This window comes from Corvus moneduloides, chromosome 16, assembly GCF_009650955.1.
Source record: "Corvus moneduloides isolate bCorMon1 chromosome 16, bCorMon1.pri, whole genome shotgun sequence".
In the NCBI taxonomy this organism is placed as follows: Eukaryota; Metazoa; Chordata; class Aves; order Passeriformes; family Corvidae; genus Corvus; species Corvus moneduloides.
In genome coordinates, this window is record NC_045491.1 from 270,475 (window position 1) to 296,300 (window position 25,826).

Genomic DNA, 25,826 nt, shown 5'->3' on the forward strand with positions numbered 1-25,826 from the left:
CCCAACTTTTACTGAATTCACTGCCATCACCAACCTGTTCTTGGTGCAAGAGATGAAACAGGAGAGCAAATTGACAGGCAGAGGGAAGAGATTGCCTTGAGGGAAAAGAGATTGCCTTGAGGGAAAAGAGGAGATTACAGCATTTCTGAAAGAACTCCTGAAATGAACTCTGGGCTGTATTCTGCAGCAGGATGAGGACATCCCTGGGATGTTTTCCAAAGCCAGACCACTGCCTGTGTCCAAACCATGTGAGCCCAGGCAGTGAAACCAGCAGAAGTGTGGGATGTGCTCAGTGCCACAACAGTCAGCTCACTGCCACCCTGGTACTGCCCCTTTTTTCCCTTTCCCCCAGTCTACCCATTCTGAATTGTGCAAGACTGCAGCCTCTCAGGCAATCCAGGAACAAAATACATTGCAGCTGTTTGTATTGTATTTATATGGAAATTACATCATAAAGCATTGAATAAATACTGTGCCACACACATGCCAAATTTAGTAATTGTTAGGATTCACACTAATAGAATGCTGCAGCAAGCTAGATTAGAATTAAGCAATTAAATGTAGTTTTTCCTACACAGGTTAGTTACTGGCCACTACATCCTGCACCAGAAGGATTAAATCAAACAGAAAAAAAAATCAACTCTGAGGCAGCAACAAAAGGTATAGTAAAAGGCCTGGCTGCAAGCTAGCCATTCATGCCTCCAGGTGACATGCTAGTGACAAACGATAGGAATAATCTGATTCTTTTCACATGAACATATTTTTATCTGGAATATTTTGAACTATAACAATATTTTCGCATCATGCAACTATTTCAATTTCCACCAAGCATGCTGGTTTTAAGTGGCACTAGCTGGTTCTCTCTTCATCCACTTCTGACCTATGCCTCCTGCTTACTCCTCTTTTGTCTCATCAACCAATAGTGGTCTTGGAAGTCTTGATTTTGATATGTGAAGTAGCATTAAGAGTTTACTTGCTGCACTCTGCTCTATTAGCACTTAATATACTTCAGTGAAAAAGGATTAGCTCAAGAATTTCACTGAATTCTTGAAAAAGCCCCAAAAGTGCTGACCCGGATTTGGAACAAAATTTATCCATTAACATTTTCTTAACAAGGATTATCTTATTATTGGACAATTTAAAGGAGTGGAGGTAGGCCTCAAATTGCGCAATTTAAGTCCAGTCCAGATCAATGACTTAAAATAATTTTCAACTGGAGCACCATAATTGAGTGGGCTGAAGAGCAGGTTTGCTGTTGAGTGGTATCCACATTAGAGAAGTCATGCAGCTTATCTGTACTACCATCCTTTAAAGAGCTCTTAGCAGTCATGGGTTGAACAAACAGTCTCATTTAGGATGGTTCACCCATGTCAAAGATGAAAAAGAGAAGTGGTAGAGAGCGGGGCCATTACCCTTAACCTGTGCTGGAGCTCACCCCTTGCTGAATGACTGAGATGACTCTTGAAGGCTGAGTGACTGAGTTTCCAACAGCAATAGTCATAAACAAGAAAAGGATAAACATTGTCCTGAGAAGACTTCTGATCCAGCAGACCCTCTGCTTGCTGTGTATCCACAGGCAGCTCCTCCCTGAGCTTTTCCTGCCTTCATGCTGCAGGTTGCCTGCAAGTGCCTGAGGTGTTCATGGAGCTCAGTGTGCGGTTGGCACCAGAGTAGCAGCGACATCGTTTTGGGTTCCTACAGCACAAATTTGGGACCCTTTGTGTTACTGATACACCAAACCTTCTCCATGATGTTTACAATAATAAGAACCCCCCAATGACAATTAAACCACTAATGGCTGCAGAGCACAGGGAGCTCCTCCTGTGGGGCCACCATCCATGACAGCAGCAGGACCTTTGCTGATAATTAATTACAGCACTCCTTACCAATTGGTCTGAAACTATTGACACCGTGTGTAAAGCGTTCTCCCATTTCTCACTGTGTCAATTCAGACTTCTTTTAAAGTTTTCTTTGCACTTACTGACGTAATAGGCAATTTATTTTTTTGTTGCTTTTAAACATAGCTGGCTACTGTTCTATTTCTGGCTGGCACACTGAGGATAAAATGTGATCATTAAGTTAATACCTAGTTTAATTATAGCAGTCTCCATTTAAATTGAAGCAAAATTATGCATAAATAACTTCAGGTTTACCTCTTCAGTCACTCTCACTGTATGTAATAGCTTGATAATTTTATTTCCGTATAGTAATTATTTTTGTGCTAATATCTTTTTGTGCATACAGTAATATATTTTTACTTGTTTCTTTGTCACTGAAAATTATCCCGGACATTGCAGAACAGACAAAACAGTTTCATCCTGTCACTGGCTGTGAGTAATCTCAGTGTTGTCTCCACTTTTGCTTTATGAATTTTGTATCATTACCAGGAAAAAAGCTTAATAACAATATATGCTAAAAAAATAGTTGACTACTGCATACCTGGTTTAAATAAAATGAAATGTTTATTCTTTCTTTTTTGAAAATGTAAGAGACTTCAGTGTGAAGCTGTTCTGAGTCATGTATCAAGGCACTAGAGGTGTCATTCCTCACTGGGACAGAGCGAGAGCTTTACTTAAAGGCTCAATGATGTTAACATATTCTTCCCAAGTGGTTCACATCCCAGGACCTCAAACCATTTCATGAAAAATAATTAGTTATGCTTCAGCACAGCTGCTGCCAGGTAGGCCAGTTATCCACAATGTTAGAAGAGAAACTGAGCCCCAAACAGGCTGGTGGTTTGTGAGGATCACAATGCTGAGGGGGTGAGGTGGGAATCCTGACCTGGCCTCTTCAGGGGCAGTGTCCTTACACCTGTGCTCCATTCCATTGTTCCAGCCACATCTCTGAGTTTGCAGAACAAGCTGTGAGCTAATATCTAATTGTTTCTATATTTATTTCCCTCCACTTTCAAACTTCTGCTGCCTTGCTTGCAGTTTTAATTCTTTTGGAAACACTGCATAATTTTGGATCACTTTCAAAAATATTTTCTCTGGTTCAAGCACACATTGAGTGGGATGTGAAGGAGAATCTCTTGACTGTTGTGCAAGGGGTCAGAGAAGACTTCTGCCTGACACACTAATTCTTGTGCTGGCTTTAAGCACATCACCAGGGCATAAGGCTTGTTTGTTCCTGAATTGTTGAAATCACAAGGTGGAAGCTGACCCCACGCGAGGGGTGTCACTAGGGCACTTACAGCTAGAGCTGCAGAGTGCAAGTAAATGAGTTACTTTTTTTTCCTTCTGTTTTCTGAGTTTTTGAGAACTAATTTTATAATATGTACGTATGTGTAATTTATTTATGGCTTATATTTCTGTTTACCAGTATTATTGGCTTTAATTCGTGGTAGCATCAGAATAACTTCCCATCTCCTGCTTATATTTTTGGCAAGCAGTGAAAATGAGAGGTGGGCCTGTGGGAACCTCATGACATTTAGACTACACATCAGCCAAATATACCCCAACAAATACAACGGTTTCTAATAGGGAAATCCATCCTGTACAGGCATCATTTGTGTGCTCAGACACACAAGATAGCCTTGCTTTACAAACCAGTTTTGCAATTTGAGTTTTAAAAACAATTACTGAAACATGGCTGTCCTCTCATGACAGACATTTCAAAATTTGTCCCACTGCTTTTTCTCAAGATTATCTTGAAAAAAAAAGTGGGTTTTTTTGTTTCCCCACTTTCTTTGTTAAGAAACGAAGTCAAAGCTTGCAGATAATACTAGCAGGATAACTTTAAAAAAAAATCTTTTTTATCTATTTTTAAATACAAGGGAACTATATTTTGTTTATATAGTATATGTTTATATAGAATAGAATAGTGTATGTTTATATAGCATAGAATGTTTTTCCTTTGCTTCCATTTTGGGAGAACCATGAACTAAGCTCATACAGGGGCTGTTTGTTGAGATTTTGTAGTTTCATTCCTACTCCAAGTTTCTGTCAGAAATTCTGCTCAGCTGTGCGTAATCTGTCATGAGGGACTTCAGAATTAGTCTCCTCTTAATTATTGAACAGCTTATTTTCTAATGCTTTTTGTCTGCTCTTTTCTGGATAATTATTCTGAGTAGATTTTGACCTTTCTGTTTTCCCTTTTTCAAATCAATACAGCTAAAACAGGCCTTCTTTCAGGAATATATCTCCAAAATATGCAGCCACCCTGTTTTTCAGTCTCTAAATTCTTGTTTAACATGAAGGCCAAGTATGATGAACCTTTGGAATGGAGTTTTCTAGAGGCCAAGCGGCTCTTTTTCCAAACCCATCTTATATAAATTACCTTCAGGGAGCACAGTTCACAGCCCTGTTTCTCTCTGGGTTACAGAGGTAATTCATCAATTATGTAGAAATAATCATAGAAGCACCATGGCCTTACCAGTTGCCAGGTTATTACTGCAAAGTACTTTTTATCTCCTCAACCAATTGTGATGTCCCTGTGAGAGGCACTCAGCCCCTTGCAGGATGAGGCCCTACATAATTTCTGATCACAGCCTTGGCTCCTCTTGGTAGGGCTGGGCTTTAGCTCTGAGTCAAGCTAAGAGAGTGGAGTGGCATGGAGAGTTAGAAGGGTTAAAGATGGGAAACATTCGTGGATTTACATTGCCTGCACTGAGATAGGACTCTTCAGAGCTGCAAGTAATTGCTCTGAGAGAGTTTTGAAGCAGTCAGTTTGTGGTGATACCAGTTAAGGAATGGTGGCTGTAGCTGTGTATGGGGTTGGGATTCCTTAGAGGAACGGTCGAGCCTCACTAACAAAATGATTGTCACTTTGGCTTACGGAGCCTTCCACTTCCAAACAGTTACATTGGAAGTAATAACCAAAAAAATAGAGAAACCAGTCAACACAGCATTCAGTTAGAATTAATTACTCTATAGTTAGGTAGCTCCGATTTAATTTACATTCCTGAAAAACACCATTAAGACAGTCTGACTGGCTTAATTAATTTTCTCTGCTTCCACACACAGATCAACTTGACATCATTTCAATGGCTGAAACAACAATGATGCCTGAGGAAATTGAGCTCGAGATGGCAAAGATCCAGAGACTTCGGGAAGTCTTAGTCAGAAGAGAATCGGAACTCAGGTTTATGTAAGTATCAATCCTTCTGGGAAAACATTATGCAAAATTAATCAAAATAGGAAAGAATGGTACTTAGACTACTTTTATCTGCTTGACATTTTAAAAGGGAGAAAGATAAAGAGCATCCCAGTTAGGTGAGCACTTACAAAATGCCGTTGGGAAATGATTTTTGTAGTTGCAAAGGAAATTACCTTTTTTTAATTCAGCACCTTTTTTTTTTATTCAGCACAATTTGCAGAGTACATAAAACAGATCTCTTGCTTACAAAAGGAAACTTTAGCAAAGTATATGTCTATGGAGCATATTTTCTTACCTGATTTCAGTCCTTTGTGGGAAGGATGTTTGTCTGAACAAAATATCAACAGGTAGGGGATTTGAAGCTTCCACAGTCTAACCTAATTCAGGCTTTATTCCTACTTCATCAGCAGTCTTAGACAGTTCATGTCACAGGAGAGCACACTGTGTTCTGCACTAATAGCAGCCAAGATTTGACATTTGTTAAATGGAAGCCATTAAGTTATGAGCACAAAACACTTTCTGATGTATCAAATTAAATGGGAATACTCCAAGAGGGATTTTCAAAATTGCCAAAAAGGTCAGGCATAGGAGCCTCACTGAAGGTTCATGAATATTAATCCAATTCTGATGATGAAGTCAATAGGGTTAATATTCCTAAATCATTGAATTTAGAAGATCAGAGCTTATTAATAAGAAATGTATTATTTTGAAGTGTCCTCTCTGAGTGTCCGAGGTCAGAAACAACTTGCCGACAGGCCAAGAACTTCAGTAGCTCTAAAACCTGCTGAACTCAGGCCCTTGGCATTAATGAAGCTTCAGTGCCCTGAAAAAACTCACTGGCTGTCTTCTCACGTTAAAGTACAGGGGACTGGTACTTTGACCCTTACGCTGGAGGTTAACTTTAGTGCCCTGACTTGCATTGCCAGAAGCTGAAAGCATCACCCCTCTGCAAACAGCACAGACATCTATCTCTGAGTATTATCCCAGAAGACTTCTGCCCAGAATCACTGCTTGGACATCTTTGGAAATAAGGATTGGTAGTAGTGGCACTGACCTTTGATAATGCCATAGTGGTACAAATAAAGTGAACAGGAAAGGTTTTGTCACTCCTGCTCCTGGTAGTGAAATAACTGCTTGGTTATTGGTTTGTACATAAATTTAATCTGGAAGAAGCCTCATCAGTGAACCCTGCACTTCTCTTGACATTTTCTGTATCAAACAAAGCACTGAAATAAACTGCCCCAGTGAATGAGAGCAATTGTTCTGTTTGTTCTGGTATCCAGTCTGTTCTTTGCATTTCCCCCGTGCTCACACTCTTTACTCTGTATTGCCTGGCAGGTGTTTGAGTAAGGGATTTAACACAGAAGAGCTTGCTTATTGAAGAGGGAATAGAACTGATGTTCATACTGTGCCCTGTTCTCCTTCTGCGTTAGATCTCATCCTCACACACTGCCTAGAGCTGCCCAGGAGCACTCCCAGCCTCTCCCTGGCACAGGCAGGAAAGTTCTTCTGAGCAGCAGAGTCTCCATGAGGCTTGGCCCAAGGTACTGGCAAAGCAGGCAGGTGACAGAGGCAGCGACTGCAGAGGTGGCCTCAGTTTCTGTCTTTTCTGAGTCATGGAGTGCTACAGTCACAGACCCTCTCATTCTTTCAGCAGGAGCAGACCAAGATGACCACTTTTCCAGGGATATTCACACAGCTTTCTAGCCCAGCTGCTCCCTGCTGTGTGGCAGAATATTCTGACTCTGCTCATTAATCCTTGAGGCACTTAAATTCACTTTGTTAGCACCACTGAATGAAATGGCCAAAAAAATTGTCTATTTGGCTTTATCTAATTTTTTAAAATGTTTTTACAATTTAGCCCTGACAGGAGAGAAGCATATTGCTAGTGATACCCAAGTAATACAGCAGCACCTGTTCTTTACTGCTTTCATGCTGGATAGTTTACACTGACGGAAGGGCTCGGCTGCATTAGTCTTCAATGACAAACATCTTCTAATGACAAATGTATTTTAATGACCTGTTGCTGAGATTAACAGCACAAATCATGGTTACCTCAGTGGTCCAAGTTTTGTATCTGTTTAACTAAGCAGATTACATAAACTCTAATTCACAGACAGATTGTGGAAGACTTTATATGTAGCCTTTTTTTTTTTTTTTTCATTTCATTTCTGAAGTAATGAATTGCCAATGTCCCAAGACCAGAAGTCTGTATGTAGGTCATGAATTTTAGTAACTGATTTCTTCTGACAGGACTAGATTCCCCTGGGAATGACCTATACAACCAGCCACATGAAACTGAGCCTCCTCAGACAGGTTTAAGGCAGACTCAGCTTTGAACCCTGCTAATAAGCAGCACTACACCTACGCTCAGACCACGGAGTGCCAGACCAGCTTTAATGAGAACCACATCTCTTTAGTTCTTGCTTCTGTTTTAGCTTTTCCTTTAATTATAGCAAAAGGATAAAACACACACATAGTGTTAGAGAAGCTGTGTGGTATGTTTGTATTCCCTTTTTTGCCCTTCATGCTGTTAGCAACAGAATAGAAATTCTCTTGAATTGGGGTGTTTTTACAGTTCTTACGAAAGCATGAACACGATGAAACGATTCTGTATCGCTTGCACATCCAGCCACAGCTTACATTTCCAGCTATGTTTTTTAAAGTAATGGTTCATTCTTCTCACTGTCTGTCTGTCTGACTGATCTTTTTATTCACATGTAGCCAGATCCTAAAGCAGGACAAAGTATATTGTAGCTGTGCTTAAAGAAAGCAGTGCTCTGTAGCTGTGCACAGAGTGTGTCCCCAGCCCTCACGGTGCCCGTGGCTCCCTCCTGTCACAGGCACACACGACCTGTCAGCTCTGCTTGCACACCCCAGTAGGTGCCACCGCTCTTCACTGCATTTAAAAACACTCAGGCTCAAGAATAAGGAGACAAAACTCTGCAAGCTAGACCTGCTGCTGATGGAAACCACAGCAAGCTCTTCTTCTGTCAGGTTTAATCCATGGAAGGAGCATACTTTGAGGCTGCTAATTAAATTTACTATTTTCCATGAAGAAGATGCAAATGTGGTAGCCATAAAATAAGGACATTTGGCAGAGAACAGCTCCAGGTTAGCATATCAGCCAGTAAAAAGCCCCCAACAAACCCAACTAAAAAAAAGCCCTAGCAAGGTCTAGATGTTAATGGACCTGGAATTGGTTTGCATTTTTCACACTTCTGTGTGTGAACAAGGAAAAACTGTTCCTGTTGATATGTGAGATCATCAGTAACGTAATGTTCTTTCTGGCGGTTCCTCAGCTGTGGTTTGTATAGCACGTGTCTCTCTTCAAACAATACAAACTCTGCATGAGGGATTCCTTGGCAAAACGTAGAATCACAGAACAGTTAGAGTTGGAAGGGACTCACTGACTGGTGGACATGTACTAATACCCATCAAAATGATTTTAAAATTCAGAAGATATATTTAAGAAGGTGTTGCAATTTTACAGCATCTCTGTACCAGGCCCACAAATGATGTGCTGTCCCCAGTCCCACAGAGCAGCACATACTGGTTTTTAGTGACAGACCAAGGATTCACTCTCAGACAAGCATAGATATTTCTGTAGTCTACTGTATTAAAAAAAAACCCTTCCCCAAAATACAGAAAAAACCATCTGTGAGAACAGTGGAAACAAGTTTTACCCTGTGTAAAAATGAAACAGCAGAAATTTTTATGTGGAGACCAGAAATAGCCATACGGTTCCATTACATGTAATTTTTCACTCTTTTGTACTGCTTTGCAGTCCTTTGTACACTCTTTCCTCTGCCTTGCAGAGAGAAGTGGAAATTCCTTACTGGTGCACTAAACATAAAAGTAAGACCTCATTTCAGTAATTAAAAACTAAAGCACTTAAAGATGAAGTGTAGTCACACAAAGATATATTTAAACAGTATGACTTTCTGGAACTCTAAAGTGAAGCAAAAGCATACAGAAACTCCAACAGACATCTCTGATTTTCAAATTTCAAATAATAATTTTTATTGCAAAACACAGCTTTTTAATTCCACTGTGTGAAATTTAGGTGTGTGACAGCTTATTCTTGGCCTGTCCCTTGAAATTTTTTTATTTGAAAAGCAAGGAAAGCAGCTGAACGATTTTATCTATTTGACAGACTATTTGCTATATACCACAGTGAAATAGTTCATCCTGTAGCATATACTTTATAGGAGGCCAGTTTTCTGATAATTCTTTTCATTTTATTGATACAAAGAAACAAAGAAAGAAAAATGAGCTGAAGCAATGGGCTAACAGGTCATGAAGTTCCCCAAACCATTGTGCACATTTCAAGTTAGATACTAACCTTTGTAAATGTGTCCTTTGCTTTGCTCTTTGTTTTTGTTTCCTCCTTTAAAAAAAAAAGGAGGGCAGCTGCAAGCAGCTGTACCCTTCATATCCAGGAAATCCACACTACTTCTGGCTGAATACCTGCTTGCTATGAAGAACTATCTAAAGTTCATAAGGAGACAATTTTCAGATTATAAAATCAAGCCTTTCTCAATTAGGTAATACCACAATTTATGTTGCACAATCATATTTTAGCTCAGGCAACCTCAGTCACAGCAGAGCAGATGCACTGTGATTTGCTCTGTAATTACATTATCAAATCCTATTTTTGTCTCAAGACCCTGCCTTGCTTAGTGCCCAGGATGGACCTCCTTGGGATATGTCCAGGTTATGTAGAAATTGTGGTTGTTTGTAGCATCTCTCCTTCAATGCTACTGATACTATGAAATTTCATAAAATTATGCCAGGAGCTGTTGTGACCATCTCCAGCCAGCCCAGGAAATGAAAATGTAGCTTGAAGCCATCGTATGCTATCTCCAGCTCTTCTTGGTTTGTTTTTAGAATAGCTGAGAACTCAGCATATATTCATATGAAGGAGACAATATGTACAGAAGAGCATCAGTTTATAGCCTGCCAGCATTCCCCCTCCTTCTCTTTTTAGGCTTCTCTCAGCTCCTTTCTTAAAATGTTCTCTATAAAAAGAGTTTTGGGTCAAACTGTAAATGTTCAATCTGTCTGTACTGTTAAGGAAAGCAAACACACCCCTTCAGAACATGCACACTCTCTCTTCCTTTCTAATTCTCCTGTCCCATTTCCTTTTTTTTTTCCTTTCCTGGTGAGATAACAGACCCAAAAGCTGAGAGAGCTGCTCAGGCAGCATCCTCCTTGTCACATTTGCCACACATTTAATGTGTTGCTGCTGTGGATGTGTTTGGCTTCAGAGGCAGTTTAGGATCGCTGGGGGCATGGAAATCTACTGTGCTGAAAGACACAATTGTGAAAATGGATGATGCATGTGTTAGCTCAGTTTAGCTGACAGAGAGAGGCAGCAAACCCTCAGACCTCTATGTGATACAGAGCAGATCAAAACTGAACTTCTGAATCATTCGTAGTGCAAAAGTTGTGCATTTTAAAATGCATTAGCACGTTGGGAGCCAGTAAATATTATTAGTAAAGGTGAGATCTTCTCACCCACAGTTATTGCCTATGCCTGTGGAAAGGCATGGAATTCTTATAAAATAGCATCCACTGTCATCATGAAACACAGTCTGTGGGAGATCTGCCAGTGCCTGATACTGCTGGCTTTCCAGATGGGAAGCAAAGCTTGAAGCAAGCTATATTGGATGACCTTGAACTAAAACTGTGGTGGTTGCTTCCACCTGTGATAGATGTCTTGGGATGGTTATTTCTGCCATGTAGAATGGCAGAAAATGGCAGAATGGCAGTTTTTTCATGTGTAGGGAATAGAAGATATTAAACATAAAGCCCTATTAGGTTGCTTTAGCCAATTACTGAAAACATTTTACTCATTAAACTTTTTTTTTATCTGTAAAAATGCTATAAATACAATGGTGTATTTGCTGAATGTCTGTGTGGTTATTACATCACTAAACTAATACTGTGAAGATGCCAAATTCACCTCCACGCTGACTCAGAATTAAAATTGGTCATTGTATACTCTCACTACACACTAGTAGGTGACTCCCTCTTCTCCAGAGTGCTAATAATATTTACATCATCCACATTTTCCATAGATCTATTCAGGATTTTAGACCATTTTATACTGTTATGGTTGCTTACTTGAAATCCTAGACCTTTTATGTAGAAAAGTTTGCTGCAACTTGACTTTGCAGTCCCACAGCTTCATTAGCTGTCCAGAGTACATAATTTATCCCTAGTTTGGTTTTTTTTCTTGCTTCAAATCAGGCTTACTTTTTCTTTACTTGCCTTTTAAACCTTTATCCTTCTCCCAGTTTGCAAAACCCATAAATCTCTGTTGTCCTGCTGTGACATTGATGTGTCCATTGCTGGTAGTAGTTGAGGTGGAATAGTCAGTAATGGTCATTCTGGAGGGTGTTGGGTATAATGGTAGAATCTCAAACTCAGGGCAAATTCATGGAGAAAAATGTATAGTACATACTCCTTCTAAGAACAATAGGACATCCATAGGGGTCAGATAGGAGTCTCACCTTTATGTCATTTGCAATATGCACAGCACATTGGTATTTTAAGTACAGAAAAGTATCTCTGATGACTGCCTGCCTTTATGCAACCACTGCAAAGGGAAGCAACTCCAAAGTACGCAAGAACTGCTGAAATGAGAGGTTAATTCCCTTGGTGATGACAACCCTAAACAAACCAACTTGGAAATCCCATGTTTTAATTTAAAATGGGTGCAGTAAATCTATTAGACACAAAGTGGGAAAATGAAACAGTCTCATTACTGGCTGAACTTGGAAAGTAATGCTGCAAAGTACTACAAAAATGTGTACGTGGAGTGTTCCATTCTAAAGTGAGAGAAGGCAGCAGTAATTGCTGTCGTTGTATGAACAAAATTAATTTCAAATTTGAATTCTTTTTTGAACCAAATACTTTAACACTCTTACAAGTGTCTCACTAATATGACATCAACTCTGATTTCTCAGTGGCTTCATGCCTCCTGTGGCAACAGAGCCCCACACTGAGCATCACCCTGGGGAAGAGAGAGGAAAGAGAGAAAACAGGCTGTCAGAGGTGTGAATAGCAGTGGTAACTCACTGGTTATATATTGCTAAGCAGGTATTCTGACTTTTGCTTTCTTGGGTACTTTTGATTCTTTTGCTCCTTTTTTATTTTGTACTGTATAATATCTGTTTTCTGTCATCTAAGGTTAAGCACGGAATTCCCTTAGGACTGTTTACTTATGTGTTGAGCATCTGGTACTTTTCTCTGAGTTTGGCACCTTGCTGTTACTGCAGTGTAAATAAATAACACCAGCAAAACCAGATTTTTGCTCATGAATAGAGCTGTTGTTGTTGTCAGTGTTTTCTGATAAGATCCGTCTTTTCATGGAAAGGAGCAATAAATCTTTTTTCCTTCACTGTTCTGGAATCTTAACAATACAGCAGATTTCCTTCCTTTTTTTTTTCTTCCTGATTGTATCTTGCTCTAGGAACGTAGGATGCACTTGGGGAGGCTGTAGAGAAGGAGGCAGTTGTGTGATGATACATACTATTCAATAGATACACCTGTCGGGTTGTCGGCTTCGTAAGATAAGGCACCATTAGGGAAAACACCAAGCCCAGCTGTAGAGGGACACCATGGCTCTCCCACTGATACAGCCTAGTGTGGCACAGGCTCTTCTGCAAGACAGGGTTAAGTTGTGGCTGGGTCCCCATTGAGCTTTGCTGTCCCAAGCACGTTGCAACAGTGTCCCAGACCAGAGTCCTTGAGACAATAACCAGGAAACTGCAAGCTGTGAAATGGCACAACGTGCTTTTGTAATGAAAGTTGTCAGATAGTCAAAGCTTGAGGTCTCTCGGATTAGGGACAGCATTTCTAGGGGACTGCCAAGGGTCTGGGAGCCTCAAGGATGTCAGTGTGCCCACTGTAGAGCTGGGAGGTCCTGTAAGGTCCAGCTCTGCCAAGTCTCCCAGCTCCTCACATGGGAGCCTGGAAGCCTGAAGAACATCAGTTCAGGACAGAATTGCAAAGTTCTGGACTGTGCACTTTAAGCTAAAAGTTCAGAGATCAGCTCTCAAAGGGGAAGGAAAATGCCTTAGTTCAGTTTGATCTCTCTGCAGACCCATCTCCTTTGCCCTGTTTGACAGCAAACCATCAACCCCAGAAGAAAACACATTACACTTTCAGATGTTTGGCTGTAAAAATGGTGCATTAAAATACTCAGAAAGGAAAAGCATTTTTTTAGTGTATAATGATAAACATATCATTCGGAAAGTGTTTAATTAATTGTAAACTTGGTAGTTGAGATGTTTGTGTCTTAGAAAAAATGTAATAGGAATTTTTATTATTGTCTCTGTTGGACAGCTAGAAAAATAGTTCTTTAATAAAGACTTTTCTTTAAACAGCATTTTCTACATTGAATATGTGTTGGGGTTGTCACAAAATACTGTTAATAGAAGAGGGAGCAGCTTTACTCTTTTGACATTGTCATTTTTAATCCAGAAATTTAGCACTGTATTTCCAGATGTAACCTTTAATCCCAGACTGTTTTTCACTTCCCAGTTCTTAGCTACCTCTGCTCTGGTTTGCATGAGTGGAAGGACAATGGATTGTCCCTTCCACTCAAGCACATCATGCACACGTGGCACTCACAGTTCCTGGCCCCCCCTGCCCCCGTTTGGACAGTTGAGCTTCCTCTAGGCAAGGATGTTCTGTAACCAAGTGTCCCTCTTGCCCTGTGGTATTTCACTGGTCCTTCTCACTTGTCTTCTGCTATAAATAGGAGAGTAACCAGTGAATTGAAAAGTCCCGAAATGGACTGTCAGTGTTTAATTTTATACCAGAAATCTTTATAATTTTTTTCAGCTGTGATAAATAGTTGCTCTTCTGGTTTTAAAAATAAGAAAGGGTCAAACCATGAAGGCAAATTAAGAAGGAAATGGGTCATCGATTCTGCTAGAGACAATGCACAGCCAGACCTAGAGTTTCCTCCTTCAGGTGCCTAATATCCAAAACCAGAACTACCAGAGTAGTTTAAATGAACCACGCCCTATGCTTTTGCATAGAATCTTCTGTATGCTGCTGCAAAGGACTGATACTTGTGAATTTAAATCTGACTTCTTTATTGTCTATACATTTTTAGACAAATTAACTTAGTCAATTTTTGCCACATGGAGAAATATTCCCCTCCACAGTGGGGTAATTTCAGGAAAACTCCTCTTGTTACTATTGATTCGTGGTAAAACTTCATAATTGGCAGACGAGATGGCCAAGCTCAAGAGAATTTAGCAATGTCAGTGAAAATGAAAAACAGACAGCCTCTCTAGACACTGTTCTGAATTTATGTGAAATATATCTTAAATATGACCCTTGAGGGACTGAGAATTTCAAATGCCATCTTCTCTTCTCTGAAACAACAGCTGAATGACAACATTACTGTGCTAGTTGTGGTTCATGCACTGTTCCTCCAGCAGAGAGCACTTTAAACAAGGAAAGTTAGACACACTTACTTCAATAGTGCAAGTTAATCACAGGACCTCTGATTTGTGAGCCGCCCTGCTTACAAATTGCCAGCTCTGTGTCTTCCAGCCCCAGCAGCACCAGGTGCTGAGCTAAATAACAGTGTGATAAACACACACCATAATGACTCAAACAACGTGTTCTGTATTCATTACATGTTGCCTGTGATCTCACAGATTTATAATTAGAAGATTTGAGTCACTAAGCCAAGCTGACAGGGACAAAAAGGAGTCAAATATAGAAGAGGAGCATCAGGTGGAGGTTGGTCTCTTCTCCCACATAACAAGCAAGAGGACAAGAGGAAATGGACTCAAGTTGCACAGGGAAGGATTGGATTAGATTAGATATAAGGAAAAATTTTTTGACTGAAAGGGTGATCAGGCATTGGAGCAGGCTGCCCAGAGCAGTGGTGGGGTCAGCATCCCTGGAAGTGTTCAAAAGACATGTGCATGTGGCACCTGGGGACATGGGATAGTGGTGAGCATGGCAGTGCTGAGGTGGCTGTTGCACTCTATAATCTTATTTTCCAACCTTTACAAATCTATGATTCTATAAATTTATTGTGCTCTTGTACTCCCAAGAACACTGTCACCATTGCAGATTCCCCACAGCTTTGGCAAAGCCATAAACACCTGCAGTACCCAAAGGCAGCCTCCACTGAAGTCCCTTGAATTTGCAGTTTGACATCATCCCCATCTATGTAGCAATTCTCTTTATTTCTATACCTCTCTTTACTTCAATCCCCCAGATTTCCCCATCACTACTGGTTGCTCTTGGCTGGTGCTCACCTTGCTCACTGGGGACACCACTGAGGAGATGATCTTGTTATCCCTACATGGAGACCTTCAGTTACATAATCATGTCAGCTTGTGACTTAGCATGATACCTGATTCTCAGGCCAGCTCCTAGACTGGCACTATCAAAGTCTTCAGAAACTCCAACAATTACAAGCATTTTACTCCTGGGACAGGAATGTATTAAAACAGAACTAAAAATAATCTGCAAACCCTCTTGGAAGAGAGGGAAGGAAACCAACAAACCCGGTCTACATTCCTTTTTTAACTTCAAGCACTTTAATCCAATAACTGAAAGCAAAGGAATCTCAGACCTCCTCTTCTAGACATGCTAGAGGGAGCACAGATCTATTTCCAGCTTTGAAAGTCATTCAGCAAAGGCAGAAGCTCTCTAGACACACTGAACTGCTCTGCTCATCCTGAAATCAATGAAAATTATATTTGATGCGTATGTAGCTGTTACTAATAGTTCTTACACACAAATATGAAGTATTTGTCTGTCTTGTTGGCCATCCCTTTTTCTTGGCTGACCACTAAGAGGGGTGTTTAGTGATTTTTTTCTATGAGCTTTCACTACAATTTTTCCTATCCATGACTCTAGATGGCACCTAGGTCTTACACCGGGGAATTTGCTTTTCTTCCTTGGCTGAAAAGAAGACAGAAAAATTTAGCTGTTGGGGAATAATTTCTACTGAAACAGAACAAAACAATTCTTTTGTGTCTGGTACAGAATGTTTCTTTTTTAAGTCCAGCCTCCCATTATCTTGCACAGCCTTTGAGTCTTGCCAGGGCACAGCTGAATGGGAGGGCTCTGCTGCGTTGGCATGCCCTGCTCCCCCTCAGTGCAGATGGTGCACAGCAGAGGTGACTCATGCTGTCACCTCACTTGTGGATCGGGTGGCAAGGACAGGGTGGCAAGGACAGCGCTTGGGGCACTCTCCCCGTGGTAGCTGGACCACAGAAGCTGTAATGGGGCTGAGTCACGGTGCCAGACCACTGCAGGCTCTCCCAACCCACTTATTTTCCTGTCATTTTGTGACATGTTTAGAAAATCTTTTTCTCATGCTGTTTATTCATTATGAGGTTTGGTTTTTTAGGTTTTTTAGTTTGTTTGTTTGGCAAACAGAGACTCTACTTGTAGGTTGTGATGATATAGCTTGAAATACTAAGAGAGAGAAGAAGAATACGTGCTTGTGTGATATCTCCAAGCATACAGAGGGTGTTCTGCAATAAGCCAGTAAGAAAGAGAAAAGCAGAAGTGCAGACAGTGTGTCAGGAATACATGAAAACACACTGAGAATTCATTCCTAGTTCAATACTGTTGCAATTACTCCAGGAATGGATTTGGGCTCCTAACAAGAGAAATGTTTTATCATACTCATAACTCATGTGTTTAGGATTCCTGGGCAGACATTTAAAACTCAGCTCTGGAGGCAAAACTGCCATATTGTAACTGCTGTTTGCTTCATTGATGTTTTTTCTACAACGTGAAAAATTATTTCACAGGGACTGGAAAGGATGTACCATCTCTTCCAGAGAAGAGAGAGTTCAGCAAAGGTTGGTTGTATATTGCAAATCTTAGGCAAATGTCTCAAGCAGCTTTGCAGGTAACTCAGCCAGGCTTGGAGGATGCCGTGTCAGTGCCTGTGCCATGCTGAATCTGCAGGGAAGAGTCACTGCATCCTGCACAGCCCCACACCCGCCTGTGCTGCCTTTCTTCCAGAAAGCACCAGGCACACAGGGAGTGTCACAGAGCTTTGGAATGAGCTGGACAAGAATTTGTGTGACTTCTCCTCCAGCTTGTCTTGCATTGATAGATTTAACTTACAGGAGAGAATGGGCTGCAAACCGAAGTTCAGTGTGTTTCTTTAGCTTCTCTGTAGGTTAGGGGACCCAAAGGAGTTTTTCCTCCTCTATTCTGCAGATTGCTGCTCTCCTTAAGATTTCCAAAAGCTCTTTTTACTTCCTAAAGAGGTCTGATAGTAATACCAAGGTGCTGTCAGTCAAACCCTGCTGACCATCCAGCTTCCAAATGAGAAATACACAGGGATTTGATTTTTTTTTTAATATATATATTTTTTTCTCAGAAGCAGCATTAACTTCTTCTGGGACTCCTGTAACTACCTCACATCCAACATCCAGTGCATAAGGGGGAAAAGAGAGGAAGGTTCATAGTACCAGTACAGATTGAATGGCCTTCCAAGAGTTTTCCTCTCCGGGAGTTCCTCTTCTTCCCTTTGCTTCAAGGGCAACAAGGCAACTCTTTCCCAGGACAGCACCTGTCCCCCTACATTCAGTATTATTTGCTAGCAGATGCAGGATGTGCTTTATAGTTACAAGCAGCCATAGATCCTACTTTCATTAAGTCAGATGGATGAAGCTTTGGCATAGTCTCATATGTCCTTCAGCCATCCCTTTAGTCATTTAACCTTATTTTTTATTACTTTTTTCCTAATCAGCACTGTGGAATGGATGAAACAGAAAGGCTGTTTGACACAGATGGGAGGAAAGATGTTCCATGTGCTTAAGGGGATTGGTGCAGATGGTGGGTTTAGTTTTTGTCCGTCAGCACAATGCACCAGCCTGCAGAACTGGGACTCTGGAGAGGTCATCTGACTTATGATCTTTGGAATTCATGTGGTCACAGAGCTGTTACAGAGCTAAAGTGCTTTGGCCACAGATTTACTTCTCTGCTGTGTGTTACAAGGCAGGAACAAAGTTTAGGTCTCAGGAAAAAGAGATGCTAAGGATATACATGGAGTATCAGCTACATGCTCTGCAGTCTAAAAACCAGCCAAAATAACAGGGAGGAAGTGCAACTGAAGCTGCAACATGAGGCCAGTACCTTTGCCACAAATTAGGCATAGGGACTGTAGGGTCTACTGAACATGAATGATCCTGCTCACTTGGAATATACTGCTGCTGCTATTTAAAATTCCTGAAAAGCCTCAGAGAGGAGCTGTGCCATTAGCTTTTTGGAGTTCCTTAGCGAGGGCAGGGAGCCAAGCTGATATAGTAAAGTATTTTAATTAGTGTATTTCAGAGCTTCTCAGAATGAAGCCAAATCTACTCAATCAGGAAAAAAAGTCCTCTCTCTGTCTATCACAGAGATCTTTTGTAGAAACTCACTGTTCTCTTCACTGTTCTGTTCTAGTTGAGAGTGTGGCCCAATATCATTTGAATACAGCAGTTCACTATTGAATATTTCTTGCCAAGAAACTGTCATCTTTGTTAGCCATGGTCGTCTTACTCAAATGTATGAACATGACACCCAAAGTACATGAACATTGAATAGATAAAGAACTGTGAGGTTTGCTCATATCCCAGCGTATTTTGAATACTGACTCTCCTGGGAGGACAGCATTTAAGATTAATTGATAAAAGTAATTTCAGTACCATTTAGTGTGATGGATCTCAAGAGTAAAGCAGGCTTTGCTTGTGATGAGCATGAATAATATGGGGAGTCTAAGTGAGAATATTCATCAGTAAAAACATCTCTGCCTCCAAATGTCCTAAACACACACAGCAATGGACTGTGCACTAGTCCTGAGGCAAACATGCTGATCTTCCCAATAAAACTAAGTCTTACAAGACAGATGGGCAGTGGGAGAGCTGATCCCAGCAGAGGTGACAGGGATACACAAAAGAAGAAAAGAGGTCAGCAATAAGGATTATTTGGAGAGGTATTTCACGGTCATATTTTGGGAGGAGGGGGGGTAAAAAGGCAGCAGAAACAGCTGTCATAGTACAGTGAAAGTAGCAGAACAGGCAAGATGGAATTAACCTAAGCAGCAAATAATAAAAGGATCAACATGTTTTACTAACAGGAGCAAAGCAGCTGAAGGACAGCTCCCTGCGGAGACCTGCGTTCCTTGCAGAGGCGGCAGGGAGAATAAAAGCTCTTGGGTTGTGATTAAAGTCTTATTTGTGCCAGAAACACCTACTTTTTCCACTCCTCACTTAAATCAATAATTTGGCTGCATTGTCCTTTGGGGGCTCGCTCTCACATATGCACACACTCGAATCCCTCAGCCTTCCTCTCCTGAAATACCACTGTGACAACCCCTGCTCTGAGGGCACTTCAGCTACCTTGGGGTGCTCAGGCAGCAGCCAATCCACCCCTCAAGCACAGAATTATGAAAAACAGAAGATCCGTGGGCAAGGAGAGTGTTGGTGAGATCCAAGCTGAGAATGTACAATTAATCACAGAGGCTGGGTTTGTGCTCTTCAGGGTGTGGTTTCAAAATGGAAGCCCCAGATGCAGACCTTGGGCCAACACCTGAGCCTTGGCTGCAGCTGTGGCTGAGACACTGAAATGAAACCTGTGCCAGGAAGCTGATGCTGAAGGCTGCTACCTTCCAGGGGAATCATTCAGTATGGCAGCTCTCTGGAGAAGCAGCAGTTTCAATGAGAACTGAAGGTGCAGCTTCTGCTAATGTTACTTTTTTGGTTTTTTTTTAAGCTGTCTTCTGTGTCTTAACATTGATGGACTTCCTGCACATATCACATAAGGATTTGAAGCATTCAGCATCAACTGTGGAGGACATTCACCGAAGGCACGAGACCTCAAAAATAGATAAATGCCAAATTATGACAGTTTCCAGATCTCTGGTATTAGGGCTGAATTATTAGTAAGGTCACCAAGAAAGCTGGTAGTGGGATATAAACCTTGCCCTGGCTGTGCCAAATAATGTAGCACCTTCTGCTGCCCCTTTCCAGACTCTCTGCTGTTCTCACCCTTGCTCTTTCCCTAGTGAAAACTGTTGCTGCAGTAAGCGCAGTATGGCATACCTGTCTTTTCCCAGGACACAGGTTCCCATTCCAGAATGTTCTCTGATGTTCAAGAAAGCAAAAGGCATTTGCAATTATTCATAGTGTATATGACCTATACACAAATTAGAGCCCAATAAGACAAGTAATCAAGGGCTCAGTGGGCATTTAGTATTAAATACCCTTTGCTTTCTGTTAAAATAGGTGAGTGAAGAGTGTCAGGATCCCCTCTGCCTTTCAGGCTCACAGGTCCCAGGTAAGGGCCAGGGTCATGTATTCAGATGAGATCTGGCCAATCCCATCAACACGGTGGAGTTTGCATGTCTGACCATGCTTTTTCTGTTTCTGCAGGATGGATGACATCCAGCTGTGCAAAGACATTATGAACCTTAAGCAGGAGCTGCAGAGTTTGGTAGCAATCCCAGGTAATGGCTGGCTTCATCCAGTACTAGGTTAATACTTGTGTTCCTGGCACCATTCCCACCCGTGCATCACCCACCCATGCCCCAACAATCAGAATCTCCTCCCCACAAGGTTGAGTTTCATATCTCTTTCCTCTAGTCCTTACTTTTAATTCCCATTTTCCTGTCCATCTTTAATCTCCATGTCACTAAATTTGTTTTCATGCTGTATTTCACTGCTCCCATGGCAGCAACCCTGCAAATATCACTCAAACAAGGAGCACATTCCTTATTTCTTGCTCTCTCTTGGCAATCTCAAGGGAACCAAGTGGCACAGAGATTGTCAGGTAGAAAAGACAAGTGCTGAGATAGCAGAGATAAAAGAGGGAAAGGAGAAGGATTTATAACCATCACTGTGAACGTGATTGATTTTTTCCTTGCTACACCAATACATTGTCACACCTGTAGTTAAATCTACCTTCTAGAATCAAGAAGAACAGGTTTCTACAAAAAGCAAAGCCCAAAACTCTGGTTTGTGTTTTGCCATAAATCTCTGCAAATTCACTGTTTGAAGGAGGGACAGAGTTGTGGGGGCAGTTCTGCTGTTCTTGGCTCAAAACTCCAGCTGCCATCAGTGAGGAATTTCACTTCACTACAGCTTTGCCATTTGAGATGATCCACAACAGCCCTACTCTGCTGAAGAAAAAAAATACAGACAGATCCTGCAAAACACTCAGAAACTGCAGCAGGCCATTTACACCACATATTACTGCACAGCCTCCAGCACTCTGCAAAAATAATTTGCTCCTGCTTAACTATTAAGGCCAAGTTTTGACTATGCTTTGGTTATCCTCATTTTTCTTCCTCACGTTTTATTGTGCAACTTTGAAGGACAACTTTGTCCTCAGAAAGGAGAGAGAAGGTCACTCGTGACACAGGAAAGAGGTCTGCTCTGAAACCACCCACTCTTAGCTTGTGTGAGAACTTTGCCACATTTTGCACCCAACAGAAATAGATTAATAATATTTCTTACTTTTTCTTTCCTTATACTTCTTAGTTATGTGTAGGTCACATTTTAAATTTTTAATAATAACACTGTTGGTTCATTATTCGTTCAAATGGTACTGGAGGGGATTAGAAATCCTAGAAAGTATCTGTGAATGCTGCCCCTTGCCTCACCTTTCTAATCTGCAAGCTTTCCTGTCTAGACTTTTAACTTACAGATAGGGTTAATCAGCTTTCATTCTTTTGGTGTTTCTGCTGTTTGGTTTTTTTTTTTTTATCTTTTAGAAATGATTTTTCAGTCTCAAGGTCTCAAGCAGAGACCCACAGACAGCAGTTTCTCCTTAGCACTTTGCAAATCTCAGCAAACTTAAGACAAACAAATAGGTGTAGTTCCAGCAGCGGCATCTTTAGGCGGAATCACAACAGCTTGGTCTTAACAAAGACAAAGCAGCTGCTGGCATTGCCTAAGTGCTGACATAGCATGTGCCTAACCTAGAAAAACACATTCCAGCAATGGATTAATTCTCAGTATCTCTACCAAAATTTTCCTGTTGGAATACAGATTTGTATAGAGAACTGCTCCTTGGTTTCAGTAGACAGGGAATCAGTCTTTTAGTACACAGAATATGCAGTAGCTAATTAATATATTAGTATATATTAATATATTTTATAGACAGTTTCCTGGAGGATATAATGGGAGAGCACATCTCAGTTTAGGAAAAGGATAGATTGAAAGGAAGTAGAAAGTAGCTTCTACCTTCAGAAGTGAAGAGGGTCCTTGCTCCTTAGCCATAAGAGACAAAGCAAGAAAAAGCAGTGACTTCAAAGCATTCTTTTTTTTAATCTGTACTAAAACCAATTGTTTTGAAGTCTCTGATTAATTTACCTGTTTAAACTGTCTTATAACTTAAATCAGCAGACATAACACAGCTCAGATGCATCAGACTGCAGGCAGCCCACTCTTCTTCCATCAGCTCTCACTGTACTGAATTGTGTAGTTCTCTAAACACAGTTCTACTGCCCAAATCCCAAATTCTTGATTTAATACAAAGTGCCTTCACAGCTGATCAAAAATTTCAGCTTCTCAGAGAAATACGTGAGCTTGGGTTTGTCTCTGGCTTTCTCATCTCTGCTGCACTTGGTGGGTTGGAAGAGTTCTGTCTTAAATACATTTGCTTTATAGCCTGAAACAACAGCTCTGTACTCCTTAACAATTACGACTTTTAGTTTGTGACAGGCACATCTTTCATGCCACAAAAATGGTTGTTTATAGACAACCTAGCCATTCCAGACTGGCCAATTAACAAGGACATATAGCAATTACTCAGATTTTTGAAGCACAGGGAAAATAAACTTTCACTTTTTTTCCCCACATGTTACAATTGATGCTATTTGTGGGGATTTGCAGCTCACCTGCCTTGTCAGAGTAGAAAAAAAAGTGTTGTTTTCAACAGCCAAAGCTGTCTTGAAACAGAGAAATAGTTCCTTTTGGTGTGATCTCCTTCTGCCTGAGGTCAAATGGAGTTTGTACATCAGATTTTAATAAAGCATCTTGAACTGTATTCTTGCTAAAGCTCTTAAAAAAATTCCAAGCAACGTCTTGCAGAGTAATTGAGTATTAAAAATAAGCTTAGCAAACCCCATAGAGCCTTCAGACCATTAAGCTGATCAGAGTCAACAACAGCAAGTGAAGAGAGCAAAGAGGCAGTGACCTGGCTTGCTGGGGTTTTGGTGACTCAGGTCTGAAAAACCATTGACTTCAATCAGCAGTTGATTCTCAGGCATCTGCAGTGTCCTACACCACCCCCTCACACTCCCTAGAGTCCAAAGTAATACATTCTTTTCTCGTTTTTGACCAGAAAAAGAAAAAACAAAGATGGAGAAGCAAAGAGAGGATGAACTGATTCAGAAGATTCATCGACTGGTACAAAAAAGAGACTTTCTTGTAGATGATGCAGAGGTGGAGAGATTACGGTAAGAACCAAGAGCAACTGAACTTATTAGTGACAGTCCACAAGCCTAATAATACAATAGATTAAGTGACAAAATTTAAATCAACATTAATGGGAGAGAATTGGTCCTTCAAAACAACTTACCAAGTTAAAAGTCTCCTCCCCCATTCCATAGGAAAAAAAAAATTTAGATTACTCTAATTCTGTGGCTCTTTATCCCATTAATGATTCAGTCATCTCATGAATAACAGTGGGCTTTGGTCTCCTATTTTCCTACCAGAAACAGTCTGGGCATTTACCATTTAAAAGAAAAGGATTTATGCTGCTACCAGGCAATCCACGTAAGAAGTAGACATGACATGGAATTCTACAAGGGGCATATTTGTTGACATCTAGAATCCTCGTTTCTTAATTATTCATGTGCTTGGGTTTATTACTACTATTCCCATCTTGTCATAGCAAAAAAACCCAAACAACAACAAAAAGCCCCAAACCAATTAAAAAGCACTCAGTAGTACAACCCTACCTAACTTAAGACATAAGCAAGTTCTGAAGGGTTTCATCTCAGTAGCTGAGCCCAAAGTTGCCAAGAAAGTCTTCCTCAAAAGTTCACTTCCAGCACCCAAACCCGATCTTTTTTTTGAGATCAGCACTCTACAAAGAGTCAGTTTTGCTCTTACTTCCCCCTCTCTTTCAACAGTAAACACTCAATCCATTTATCCAAAATGACAATATCTCCTCCAACACATTTAAATTCTAAGCAAGCAAGGAGAGGACAAAGCAAAGCTTTTGCCAAAGTCCTGCAGCTGATCAAAGAGAGCTGGCCAAAGGCAGCAGCTGACAAGCAGCCTGAGCTAGAACTGAACCCAGAGCTCTCACTGAGCCCCATGTGCAAATTACAAAAGCCTCAGCAGCAGTTTTCATTTAGGCAAATATTTTGCTTTTTAATATGTGGCAAAATTAAATGTTTCTAAAAATAGCAAAGAAATTAATTGTTTACTAGTGACTTGATCCTAGCTGCTCTAGCTTCTACTGTCCCATTTACAGAGAAAACTGTCATTCCTCTAACATTTATTTTCCTTCTTTCCACCAGGGAAAAAGAAGAAGACAGAGAGATGGCTGAGTTCCTTCGCACCAAGTTAAAACCCATAGACAAAGCAACACAGTCTCCTACGAGTGAGTTCCTAATCATTAAGGAAAAAAAACAAGGACAAAAGGGAAAACTCCAAAGACAATTGATTAGAAGAGCACTTTCAAAGGCCAGCCTCTGGCAAAAGCTAGGTGAAGCTAGCTAGATCACCCAGAAGCAACACAGTGTGTCAGCAACTACCCCTTACCAAACTACCCCTTAAAACTGAATTTAAGTTCAGTTTAACATATGGCCACTTCAGAATTGCTTTGTATGTTTTAAATATGCAAAGTATATTTGTATACACAGTACTACAACCTGCTTTTCTAAGCAGTTAGATTTTTGTTAATCATTTTCCTATCTGGTTCTGCAAAAATAACTGAAAAAAACTTCTTCAGATCCATGCTTGAATATGTGAAACAAAGTTTACCTGTTTTACTGCAGTCAAGATGGAAACTAGAGAAAAGACTGTGAACTTCCACAGCTGACCCAAATTTCTTACTTATTACCATCAGAAATAGGCTTTTGAATCACTCCAACCCAAATCACTTGTAGTCAAAATGGCAAACACACTGGTTTCTGAGAGACTAAGTATATTGTGTGAAGCCTTGGAAGCTTTTAGCTGCAACTTTCAAACAGAACAGTCGCAGCAGGAGCTCTAGAAGTTCACAGGTTGATTTTGCCTTGTCTCAAGATGAGCTCTTAGTCAGAGAGTCAAGTGAGAGCAGTGTTCGTCTTAGAAAGGGACTTTGGTCCACCAGCCCAAGAGGTTTTTATCAAATATTCTGCCATTTTGTACAGATCAAGATCTTGCTCAAGAGTTTCCAGAGGGACTGGAATGACTGTGAAGTTCAAGTACAAGGCTGAGAAGAGACATTTTAAGATGCATCACTAATTATTTATACCCCCTTAGTCACAGGGAGCATGACTCATCTCCCTTGTTAGTTTATTTTGTCATTGCTTTTAAATGCAGTTTTAGAGATAAAAAGATTCTTCTCACCCTGAAAAATGAAAACCTACCTTTATCTTGTTCTCCTAATTACAACATCCAAGTTGATGAGAGAATAAATTTTAGCAATACTTTTGTTCTTCAGCTCCTTTTGTTGTTGGGAGTTAACAGTGAAATGACTTCGTGAAAGGACCCATTATCTGACCCCATGGCTGTGAA

General features: G+C 40.7%; 1 protein-coding gene across 2 annotated transcripts in view; it reads left to right on the forward strand.

Annotated features, from left to right (window-relative positions):
• Positions 1-25,826, forward strand: part of BMERB1 (bMERB domain containing 1) — a 47,436-nt gene that overhangs the window by 17,965 nt on the left and 3,645 nt on the right. Inside the window, exons 1-5 of one of the 2 annotated variants that reach the window (XM_032125433.1) lie at positions 2,306-2,330; positions 4,965-5,088; positions 20,523-20,596; positions 23,437-23,551; positions 24,623-24,705. In XM_032125433.1, the coding sequence (XP_031981324.1) occupies positions 4,985-5,088; positions 20,523-20,596; positions 23,437-23,551; positions 24,623-24,705 (376 nt within the window). In that variant the 5' untranslated portion in view covers positions 2,306-2,330; positions 4,965-4,984. Of the gene's footprint in view, positions 1-2,305; positions 2,331-4,964; positions 5,089-20,522; positions 20,597-23,436; positions 23,552-24,622; positions 24,706-25,826 lie in introns of those variants that run through there. The other variant, XM_032125432.1, reaches the window with a different exon arrangement.